The 12511-nt window shown below is 47.6% G+C and overlaps 1 protein-coding gene across 5 annotated transcripts in view; it reads right to left on the reverse strand.

Annotated features, from left to right (window-relative positions):
* Positions 1 to 12511, reverse strand: part of PALD1 (phosphatase domain containing paladin 1) — a 167082-nt gene that overhangs the window by 102194 nt on the left and 52377 nt on the right. For all 5 annotated transcript variants that reach the window (XR_009533781.1, XM_060112532.1, XM_060112518.1 and 2 more), the window contains exons 16-18: positions 12004 to 12144; positions 11698 to 11769; positions 822 to 962 (exon numbers count right to left, since the gene is read on the reverse strand). Coding sequence is in view for 4 of the 5 variants with exons in the window: in XM_060112532.1 (XP_059968515.1) it covers positions 822 to 962; positions 11698 to 11769; positions 12004 to 12144 (354 nt within the window). In the remaining variant the exon portion in view is untranslated. The remainder of the gene's footprint in view (positions 1 to 821; positions 963 to 11697; positions 11770 to 12003; positions 12145 to 12511) is intronic.

Consider the following 12511-nt stretch of genomic DNA (forward strand, 5'->3'; position numbering starts at 1 on the left):
GAGCACAAGGTCGGCACCCAGAGGGGTGCTCCCTCACTTCAGGCTCAGTCTTCTCGGCTCCCCCCACAGCTGCTCCCTCCCACTCCAGCACTCTCTTCTTCTCCAGCAGCCAAGCAAGTTCACTGGGCCAGAGAAGAACAGAAGAACAGGTCGGCGTGCTCCACACAGAGGCCAGAGGCCACAGAGTCTGATGTCCAGAGCGGCCCGGCGGGTTACATGGCCGCACCAGCTGGGCCACATGTGACAGAGCACGGGGAACCACAGCCGACTGGAGGGCACATTTTTTCTAGATAGGCTAAAAACCTGAATGTTTATATGAAATCTGGACTTCTTTAGAAAACTTCTGACTTGTATTATTGAATGCCCAGTCCCTCAGGCAGCATCAGCTGTGAAAACACTGAACGGCTTCCCTGCCGGATATTAAACAGCCACTCTCCAGGACCCATCTACCAACCTGCCTCTTGCCCAGGATCCCCAGGGCCCCCATGGCCCAGAAACCGGAAGGTGAATGCCTGGCACCACAGGGATCTAGCACAGGGTGCTCCTCTGACCGGTCACATCCCTGACGGGTCCCAGAGCCGCAGCAGCTGCTAATAAATACCCTGAACCTCACCCCCGCACACACCCCACCGAGCGCTCTAGTACGCAGCCGGGACGAGCCGGGGCTGGCCGTATTTCCACGTCAGGGATCACGTCCGCTTCCAGAAGGTGAAGAAGTGACCGAGAGCCCCTGCGGGTCCCGTGGGGCCCCCAGCCCTCACAGCCGCGGTGGCCGCCTCCTGGGCTGTGCACGTGGGGACGGCACCCGGGCCGGGGCTCACCTGGCGGTAGGTGCAGATGATGATCTCCCGCAGGTGGTAGTGCATGGGCGTCATGGTCTCACTGACCGTGTCCAGTGCCGCGTCCACCTCCTTCTTCACGCGGTGCCCATCAGGCAGCAGCTGCACCACTTTCATCACCACCTGGGACCAGAGGGGGGGGATGAGCAGAGAGAGGACCAAGTAGAGGGGCCCTCCAGCCCCGGCAACAGGTTCACCCACACCAAGGGCCGCACTGGCCTCAAGGCCCAGGCCCTGACCACTCCTTGGTTCTCAGGTGGGGGCGGGGAACAAGGGCGTTCCTCCGTACCTCTGAGGCCAGGGCTCCCGAGGTGCTTATTTTTTTAAGCAGCAGGAACCTTGCTTCAAATGAAGCCTTATCCAGGACTCTAACCCATAAAACAGATAGCTGTCATGTAACTGGGGCTGGCGGGGCGAGGGGGGGATACAGGACAGGCCTGCACTGGGGCCTCGCTGGCTCTCCCTCCACCCGGCAGCAGCCCCCAGGCACTTCGGAAATACCCAGCTCTGGGGAACCCAGTGTGGACACCGCTCATCTGAAGTAAGGCCCCCTTTACTCGGGGAAACTGAGGCCCGTTAAGATCACTCTGCAGGGCAGGGCTCCTCCCCGCAGTCACCCGCCTGACCACGCCCCTGCGGACCCCCCTCTGGATGTGCCTACCCTGCAACCCCTGCGCCAGCACCAACCCAGGCCTCCAGCACCTCCCACCCCCACTGCAGCAGCCCCTCCTTCTCCTCGCTGGTAGCCAGAGAGGCCATAGGAAAGTATAAGTGTGAGCACGTCCTGTTTGTGTAATTCCTGGGCTTCAGTCTCTTCCTGGCTCCCTTGCACTCAACATAAAAACCGAAAGCTTCCCCACGTCTACAAGGTCCCCCAGTGCCTGACCCCACCTGCCTCCCAGCCTCCCTCATAACCCCCTGCCCAGGGCCCCAACGCCTTCCTGGAGCCCCCTCAGTCACCCCAACAGCCCACACGGTCCTTTCAGAGCCCCGAAGTTGACCTCCACCTACTCATCCATCGCATCCATCCGTGTCCCCACTTGTTCACATCCGCTCCCCACCAGACAAGAAGCTCCCTAATCCCCGAGAGCAATAGCTTTTCCACCTAGGAGGCGCCCCGTGGACGATGCTAAATGAACGAAAGACCAAAACCCTACCCAACTCAGCTCTTCTCTCAATCTGACCCATCTCCATGACTGGGCCCTAGCGGGATCGTGGCAGGGAGGGCGCTCCCTCACCCCTGTGTTTCTCAGAAGGAACTGGCCCAGGGCTGGCACACTGGCAGGGGTGGAGCTACAGCCCAGTGGGAGAAGAGAACCCATCACCTGGGAGGACCCTGGGCTAATCCGGCTCAGGCCACACCCGGATCCCAAGCTCTGGGTCGGACATCTCGCTTAGGAGGAACGTGGACCACAGGCAGGTCCCCAGGATGGCCCAGGGGCAGTTCCCCAGGCAGAGGGCTGCAGCTTTTTCAAATACAATAAACCAAACTCCTAGCCTCTCCCCCTAAATTGCTCCTCCCCTTGAACTCTTCATCTCCTTGGTTCTCACCAGCGCCAGCCAGAAACCTGAGGTCATCCTGGGTGTCTTCCCTCTTTGCCACACAACCAATGGCCCCCAAGACCAGCCAATGGTGACTGGGCTCCTGTTCACCGGGCGGCCCCCGCCTCACTCAGGCCCCAGGCTCTCCTCTCCACACCTTCCTCCACACACTGGCCTCCAGAATGAGAACCTGATCACGACCTCCCCTACTTCTCTGCTGGCCCCAAGGTTAAGGTCAAACACACAGTGTGGTCTTCCAGGGTCCTCACAGTCAGGGCCCCCACCTCAGCCCTGTCTTCTTCCATTCTGGCCAACTGCAGCCTTCCACAGGTCCTGCCCCTTCCAGACTCCCTCCTTTGCACGTTTGATCCCCTCTGCACACTATCCCTCCCCCCAGCCCCAGGAGACTCACTCATCTTTCTAAAATGCACTCAAATGTCACCTCCTCCACGAAGCCCTCTTGGGCTCCCCCAGTTGCACCTTTGGCGCTCAGAACCAATGTCTATTTTAGCACTCTTCACAGTCTATTGAATGTTCCCCACTGGGCTGTGGGCTCAATAGGCCTGAATTAATTACAAAGGAAGCTGGTATAGACATGAGCATGTCTTGGGGTGGGTAAGGATGGGGATACAGGGGCATCCTTGGGTCATATGATATAACTTTAGAACACAGATTCAGAGGTCAACTATATGGCTTCTGCCCTGACCCCATCACCTCTCTGACGTGGTTCTAGGGTGATGAGCTTGGCTCCCAGCACCTCAGTTTCCTCATCTATCAACTGGGAGTAGTATGGGCACCTAACTCTTGGGAGCTGTGAAGGGTGAAGAAGGGAACACACACAGAGCTCCTGGCACGGGACTGGGTGTGAGTAGAGAGAGTTCTAACTATCACATCTGAGGGACTGATGTGTAGACTTGGAAATAAATCCTCATGTATATGCTCAAATGATTTTTGCCAAACCATTCGATGGGGAAGGGACATTCTTTTCAACAAATGGTGCTGGGAAAACTGAATATCCACATGCAAAAGAATGAACTTGGACCCTTACCTTATACCATATACAAAAATTAATTCAGACAGAAAGATAGACAAGAACAAAAGGCAGAGGGCTGCGTACCAGATGAAGGAACAAGATAAAACCCCAGAAAAACAACTAAATGAAGTGGAGATAGACAACCTTCCAGAAAAAGAATTCAGAATAATGATAGTGAAGATGATCCAGGACCTCGGAAAAAGAACGGAGGCAAAGATCAAGAAGATGCAAGAGGGCCTCCCTGGTGGCACAGTGGTTGAGAGTCTGCCTGCCAATGCAGAGGACACAGGTTCGTGCCCCGGTCTGGGAAGATCCCACATGCCACGGAGCGGCTGGGCCTGTGAGCCATGGCCGCTGAGCCTGCACGTCCGGAGACTGCTCCACAACGGGAGAGGCCACAACAGTGAGAGGCCTGCGTACCGCAAAAAAAAGAAAAAAAGAAGATGCAAGAAATGTTTAACAAAGACCTAGAAGAGTTAAAGAACAAACACCTGGAAGAATTAAAGAACAAACAAACAGAGATGAAAATACAATAACTGAAATGAAAAATACACTAGAAGGAATCAATAGCAGAATAACTGAGGCAGAAGAATGGACAAGTGACCTGGAAGACAGAATGGTGGAATTCACTGTCGTGGAAGAGAATAAAGAAAAAAGAATCAAAAGAAATGAAGGCAGCCTAAGAGACCTCTGAGACAACATTAAACGCAACAACATTCGCATTATAGGGGTCCCAGAAGGAGAAGACAGAGAGAAAGGACCCGAGAAAATATTTGAAGAGATTATAGTCAAAAACGTCCCTAACGTGGGAAAGGAAATAGCCACCCAAATCCACGAAGCACAGAGAGTCCCAGGCAAGATAAACCCAAGGAGAAACACACCGAGACACACAGTAGTAATCAAACTGACAAAAATTAAAGACAAAGAAAAATTATTGAAAGGAGCAAGGGAAAAAAGACAAATAACATACAAGGGAACTCCCATAAGATTAAAAGCTGATTTCTCAGCAGAAACTCTACAAGACAGAAGGGAATGGTATGACACATTTAAAGTGATGAAAGAGAAGAAACTACAACCAAGATTACTCTACTCAGCAAGGATCTCATTCAGATTCGATGGAGAAATCAAAAGCTTTACAGACAAGCAAAAGCTAAGAGAATTCAGCACCACCAAACCAGCTCTACAACAAATGCTAAAGGAACTTCTCTAAGTGGGAAACACAGAGAAGAAAAGGACCTACAAAAACAAACCCAAAACAATTAAGAAACGGTTAATAATTGGGCTTCCCTGGTGGCGCAGTGGTTGAGAATCTGCCTGCCAATGCAGGGGACACGGGTTCGAGCCCTGGTCTGGGAAGATCCCACATGCCACGGAGCAACTAGGTCCGTGAGCCACAACTACTGAGCGTGCACATCTGGAGCTTTTGCTCCGCAACAACAGAGGCCCCAATAGTGAGAGGCCCGCGCACCGCGATGAAGAGTGGCCCCCGCGAGACGCAAAAGGGAGGGGATATGGAAACATATGTATATGTATAACTGATTAAATTTGTTATAAAGCAAAAAATTAAAAAAAAAAAAAGAGTGGCCCCCGCTTGACGCAACTAGAGAAAGCCCTCACACAGAAACGAAGACCCAACACAGCCAAAATGAATGAATGAATGAATGAATGAATAAAAAAATTTTTTAAAAAAGAAACTGGTAATAGGAACATACATATCGATAATTACCTGAAACATGAATGGATTAAATGCTTCAACCAAAAGACACAGGCTTGCTGAATGGATATAAAAACAAGACCCATATATATGCTGTCTACAAGAGACCCACTTCAGACATAGGGACACATACCAACTGAAAGTGAGGGGATGGAAAAAGATATTCCATGCAAATGGAAATCAAAAGAAAGCTGGAGTTGCAATTCTCATATCAGACAAAACAGACTTCAAGAGACAAGGAAGGACACTACATAATGATCAAGGGATCAATCCAAGAAGAAGAAATAACAATTATAAATATATATGCACCCAACATAGGAGCACCTCAATACATAAGGCAACTGCTAACAGCTATAAAAGAAGAAATCGACAGTAACACAATAATAGTGGGGGACTTTAACTCCTCACTTACACCAATGGACAGATCATTCAAAATGAAAATAAATAAGGAAACAGAAGCTTTAAATGACACAATAGACCAGATAGATTTAATTGATATTTATAGGACATTCCATCCAAAAACAGCAGATTACACTTTCTTCTCAAGTGTACATGGAACATTCTCCAGGACAGATCACATCTTGGGTCACAAATCAAGCCTCAGTAAATTTAAGAAAATTGAAATCATATCAAGCATCTTTTCTGACCACAACGTTATGAGATTAGAAATCAATTACAGGAAAAAAACCGTAAAAAACACAAACACATGGAGGCTAAACAATACGTTACTAAATAGGATCACTGAAGAAATCAAACAGGAAATCAAAAAATACCTAGAGACAAATTACAAAGAAAACATGATGATCCAAAACCTATGGGATGCAGCAAAAGCAGTTCTAAGAGGGAAAAAGAAACAAGAAACAAGAAAAATCTCAAATAAACAATCTAACCTTACACCTAAAGGAACTAGAGAAAGAAGAACAAATAAAATTCAAAGTTAGTAGAAGGAAAGAAATCATAAAGATCAGACCAGAAATAAATGAAATAGAAACAAAGAAAACAATAGCAAAGAGCAGTAAAACTAAAAGCTGGTTCTTTGAGAAGATAAACAAAATTGATAAACTATTAGCCAGACTCATCAAGAAAAGGAGGGAGAGGACTCAAATCAATAAAATTAGAAATGAAATAGGAGAAGTTAAAACAGACACCACAGAAATACAAAGCATCCTAAGAGACTACTACAAGCGACTTTATGCCAACAAAATGGACAACCTGTAAGAAATGGACAAATTCTTAGAAAAGCACAACCTTCCGAGACTGAACCAGGAAGAGATAGAAAATATGAACAGGCCAATCACAAACACTGAAATTGAAACTGTGATTAAAAATCTTCCAACAGGGCTTCCCTGGTGGCGCAGTGGTTGGGAGTCCGCCTGCCGATGCAGGGGACGCGGGTTCGTGCCCCGGTCTGGGAGGGTCCCACGTGCCGCGGAGCGGCTGGGCCCGTGAGCCATGGCCACTGGGCCTGCGCGTCCGGAGCCTGTGCTCCGCGGGGGGAGAGGCCACAACAGTGAGAGGCCCGCCTACCGCAAAAAAAAAAAAAAAAAAAAAAATCTTCCAACAAACAAAAGCCCAGGACCAGATAGCTTCATAGGCGAATTCTATCAAACATTTAGAGAGTCGCTAACACCTATCCTTCTCAAACGCTTCCAAAAAATTGCAGAGGAAGGAACACTCCCAAACCCATTCTATGAGGCCACCATCACCCTGATACCAAAACCAGACAAAGGTACTACAAAAAAAGAAAATTACAGACCAATATCACTGATGAATATAGACACAAAAATCCTCAACAAAATACTAGCAAACAGATTCCAACAACATATTAAAAGGATCATACACCATGATCAAGTGGGATTTATCCCAGGGATGCAAGGATTCTTCAATATATGCAAATCAATCAATGTGATACAGCATATTAACAAATTGAAGAATAAAAACCATATGATCATCTCAGTAGATGCAGAAAAAGCTTTTGACAAAATTCAACACCCATTTATGATAAAAGCTCTCCAGAAAGTGGGCATAGAGGGAACCTACCTCAACATAATAAAGGCCATACATGACAAACGCACAGCAAACATCATTCTCAATGGTGAAAAGCTGAAAGCATCTCCTCTAAGATCAGGAACAAGACAAGGATGTCCACTCTCGCCACTATTATTCAACATAGTTTTAGAAATCCTAGCCATGGCAATCAGAGAAGAAAAAGAAATAAAAGGAATACAATTGGAAAAGAAGTAAAATTGTCACTGTTTGCAGATGACATGATACTATACATAGAGAATCCTAAAGATGCCACCAGAAAACTACTAGAGCTAATCAATGAATTTAGTAAAGTTGCAGGATATAAAATTAACACACAGAAATCTCGTGCATTCCTATACACTAATGATGAAAAATCTGAAAGAGAAATTAAGGAAACACTCCCATATACTATTGCAGCAAAAGGAAAAAAATACCTAGGAATAAACCTACCTAAGGAGACAAAAGACCTGTATGCAGAAAACTATAAGACACTGATAAAAGAAATTAAAGATGATACAAACAGAGGGAGAGATATACCATGTTCTTGGATTGGAAGAGTCAATATTGTGAAAATGACTATACTACCCAAAGCAATCTACAGATTCAATGCAATCCCTATCAAATTACCAATGGCATTTTTTACAGAACTAGAACAAAAAATCTTAAAATCTGTATGGAGACACAAAAGACCCCGAATAGCCAAAGCAGTCTTGAGGGAAAAAAATGGAGCTGGAGGAATCAGACTCCCTGATTTCAGACTATACTACAAAGCTACAGTAATGAAGACAATAATGGTATGGCACAAAAACAGAACTATAGATCAATGGAACGGGATAGAAAGCCCAGAGATAAACCCATGCACCTATGGTCAACCAATCTATGACAAAGGAGGCAAGGACATACAATGGAGAAAAGACAGTCTCTTCAATAACTGGTGCTGGGAAAACTTGGACAGCTACATGTAAAAGAATGAAATTAGACACTCCCTAATACCATACACAAAAATAAACTCAAAATGGACCTAAAGGGCCTCCCTGGTGGCGCAAGTGGTTGAGAGTCCGCCTGCCGATGCAGGGGATACGGGTTCGTGCCCCGGTCTGGGAGGATCCCATATGCCGCGGAGCGGCTGGGCCCGTGAGCCATGGCCGCTGAGCCTGCGCGTCCGGAGCCTGCGCGTCCGGAGCCTGTGCTCCGCAACGGGGGAGGCCACAACAGTGAGAGGCCCGCATACCGCAAAAAAAAAAAAAAAAAAAAAAAAAAAAAAAAATGGACCTAAATGTTAAGACTGGACACTATAAAAGTCTTAGAGGAAAACATAGGAAGAACACTCTGTGACATAAATCACAGCAAGATCTTTTTTGATCCACCTCGTAGAGTAATGGAAATAAAAACAAAAATAAACAAATGGGATCTAATGAAACTTAAAAGCTTTTGCAAAGCAAAGGAAACTGCAAACAAGACGAAAAGACAACTATCAGAATGGGAGAAAATATTTGCAAAGGAATCAACAGACAAAGGATTAATCTCCAAAATATATAAACAGCTCATGCAGCTCAATATTAAGAAAACAGACAACCCAATCCCAAAATGGGCAGAAGACCTAAATAGACATTTCTCCAAAGAAGACATACAGGTGGCCAAGAAGCACATGAAAAGCTGCTCAACATCACTAATTATTAGAGAAATGCAAATCAAAACTACAATGAAGTATCACCTCACACCAGTTAGAATGGGCATCATCAGAAAATCTACAAACAACAAATGCTGGAGAGGGTGTGGACAAAAGGGAACCCTCTTGTACTGTTGGTGGGAATGTAAATTGATACAGCCACTATGGAGAACAGTATGGAGGTTCCTTAAAAAACTAAAAATAGAATTAACATATGACCCAGCAATCCCACTACTGGGCATATACCCAGAGAAAACTGTAATTCAAAAAGACACATGCACCCCAATGTTCACTGCAGCACTATTTACGATAGCCAAGTCATGGAAGCAACCTAAATGCCCATCGACAGACAAATGGATAAAGATGTGGTACATATATTCAATGGAATATTACTCAGCCATAAAAAGGAACGAAATTGGGTCATTTGTAGAGACGTGGATGGATCCAGAGACTGTCATACAGAGTGAAGTAAGTCAGAAAGAGAAAAACAAATATCGTATATTAACGCATATATGTGGAACCTAGAAAAATGGCACAGATGAACTGGTTTGCAGGGCAGACATAGAGACACAGATGTAGAGAACAAACGTATGGACACCAAGGGGGGGAAGTGGTGGTTGTGGGGTGGTGGTGTGATGAACTGGGAGATTGGGATTGACATATATACACTAATATGTATAAAATGGATAACTAATAAGAACCTGCTATATAAAAAAATAAATAAAATTAAACTAAAAAAATAAAATTAATTCAAAATGGATCAAAGACCTCAACGTAAGAGCTAAAACCATAAAATTCTTAGAAGAAAAGCTTCATAACATTGCATTTAGCAATGACTTCTTGGATATGACACCAAAAGCACAGGAAAAAAGAAAAAATAGACAAATTGAATTTCATCAAAATTAAAAATTTTTGCACGAAAGGACACTATCAATAGAGTAAAAAGGCAACCCACCAAACTATCACATATCTAACAAGGGATTGATATCCAGAATATATAAAGAGTTCCTACAACTCAACAATAACAAAACAACCCAAATCAAAAATGGGCAAAGGGCCTCCCTGGTGGCGCAGTGGTTGAGAGTCCGCCTGCCGATGCAGGGGATACGGGTTCGTGCCCCGGTCTGGGAGGATCCCATATGCTGCGGAGCGGCTGGGCCCGTGAGCCGTGGCTGCTGGGCCTGCGCATCCGGAGCCTGCGCATCCGGAGCCTGTGCTCCGCAACGGGGGAGGCCACAACAGTGAGAGGCCCGCATACCACAAAAAAAAAAAAAAAAAAAAGGGCAAAGAATTCAAATAGACATTTCTCCAAGGAAGATACAAAAATAGCCATAAAACAAATGAAACAATGTTCAACATCACTAGTCAGTGGGGAAATTCAAATCAACACCACAGTGAGATGTCACTTCATACCTACTTGGAAGGCTATTATCAAAAAAAAAAAAACAGAAAACAACAAGTGTTGGCAAGAATGTGGAGGAATTGGAACCCTTGTGCTTTGCTGGTAGGAATGTATATGGTGCAGCTGCTGTGGAAAACAATATGGCAGTTCCTCAAAATTTAAACAGTGAATTACCAGTTGATCCAGTGATTCCACTTCTGGAATTGAAAGCAAAGACTCAAACAGATATGTGTACACCCATGCTCACAGCAGCGTGATTCACAGTAGCCCAAAGGTGAAGACAGCCTATGTGCCCACGGACAGATGAATGGATAAACAAAATGTGGTCAATACTTAAAATGGAGTGCTACTCAGCCTTTTAAAAACGGAAATTGTGACACATGCTATACCACGGATGAAACTGGATGCTACTGGATGCTATTATGCTAAGTGCAATAAGCCAGTCACAAAAGGACAAATACTGTATGATTCTCCTCATATGAGGTATGTAAAATAGTCAAATTCATAGAGATAGAAAGTAGAATGGTGGCTGCCAGGGGCTGGGGGAGGGGAGATGGGGAGTTAGTGTTTAATGGATAGGGTCAATTTGGCCTAAGGAAAAAGTTCTGGAGATGGTGGTGATGGTTGCACAATAATGTGAATGTACTTAATGCCACAGAACTGTACACTGAAAAATGGTTAAAATGGTAAATTTTGTGTTATGTATATTTTACCACAATAAAAAATTAAAAAGAAAAGAATCAGCCACAAGAAGGAAGAGAGAAGTCGTCCAGGGCAAGGGAAAAGCATATGCAAAGCCCCAGAAGCTGAAAGCGCTTGGTGAGTTTGAGGAGCTGCATAGAGGCCAGGGTGTCAGGACAGTTGGGAGGGCAGGGGAGGGGCACTGGCCAGGCCGGCCAGGTAGGCAGGAGCCGACCACAACACCGACACCGGGCAGCCACGTGCCAACTCTGAGTTCCACATGCCCCGTGTGTAAGATGGGGACACTGCCACCTACTTACAGGGTGTCAGGGAAGATGACAGGAGGCACACAAGGTGCAATACATGGGTGGCTAAATGTGAGATGTTGGCACTGTCCATCCAGTGCCCTGAATTGAAATGGGGGTGGGGTGGGGCGGTCCGGGGCCCGGCACCAGGGTCACCAACCACAGCTGGGTCCCAGGTGCCCGTGAGGTGGTCGTCAGTGTTACCCAGACAAGATGGTGGCCAGTAGCCCAGCAGCAGGGCCAGGAGGAGTGGGGGGGATCCGCCCCCTCTTCTCCAAACACCATCTGCCAGGGCCCAGATCCAAGCCACCCTGTGCCCTGGTTTGCTCATCTGTGAAATGGGGACAGGGAAGGACTGATACGATGAGGTGGAAGAAGGTAATGGCCTTAGGAGGAGCTTTGAATATCTCCCCCCGACCTGCCAGCAAGACTCACCCCTCCCCTCCCCCAGGTGTCCCCTGGGGACCCCACGGGACATGCTCACCTCAAACTCGCCCTTGGTGAACTTGGCATCGGGCACGCTCACGAGCTCCTCCTCGCCCACCTCGGGAAAGCCCTAAGGGAGGACAGCTGCTGGGACTGGGAGCATGGCTACCAGACCGCACCCTCCCCCAGCTCTGCCCACAGCTGGAGCCCATGCCGGGGGTCTGTCAGCCCACGCGCCGTCTGCCCAGGGCTGGTGAGAGGGGACTCTGGGACCACACCTTCCTGCCACAGCCAGGGTCCCCGGGGACCAAATGCCCACCCTGCCTGGGCAGACCCCTGTCCTCACACAGGAAGCCACACATACTCGGATGTGCCAGAAGGCAAGCACAGCCACCACCATGGCGGTCGTGGTCCGGCCCTGACCGCTGAGGCAGCTGAACACGAAGCCGGTACCCAGGTCCTTGGCGAGGGCAGCCTGCAGGGTCCCCAGCAGCCGGTCAAAATCCTGCACAGGGAGACCGAGGTCTGAGTCAGTGGGTGCTCCCAGCTGCACAGACTCCCAAGATGGCCCATCCCTCCAAATGGCAACCCCGGCAGCTGTCCTGGGAGTGTTTGCCCTGAGCCTGGCTGTGTCAGGCTCAAAACCTTGTATGCACACACACTCAGCTCACTGCAATACACACAAGACCACGTGCACATAAACAGCCACACTCCCATATAACCAGGCACTGGACGTATGAGCAGACACGGGCATACACCTGAGGTTCCTGGTGCCACCACCTACCAGGTAGAACAAGCACATTCCTACATGCTGCGCCCCCGGGCTGCACGTGGACCCCCGGCCCTACTGCCCACCTAAGGTGGACCCAACT

The sequence above is a fragment of the Mesoplodon densirostris genome, chromosome 1 (genome assembly GCF_025265405.1).
Source record: "Mesoplodon densirostris isolate mMesDen1 chromosome 1, mMesDen1 primary haplotype, whole genome shotgun sequence".
NCBI classification, from domain to species: domain Eukaryota; kingdom Metazoa; phylum Chordata; class Mammalia; order Artiodactyla; family Ziphiidae; genus Mesoplodon; species Mesoplodon densirostris.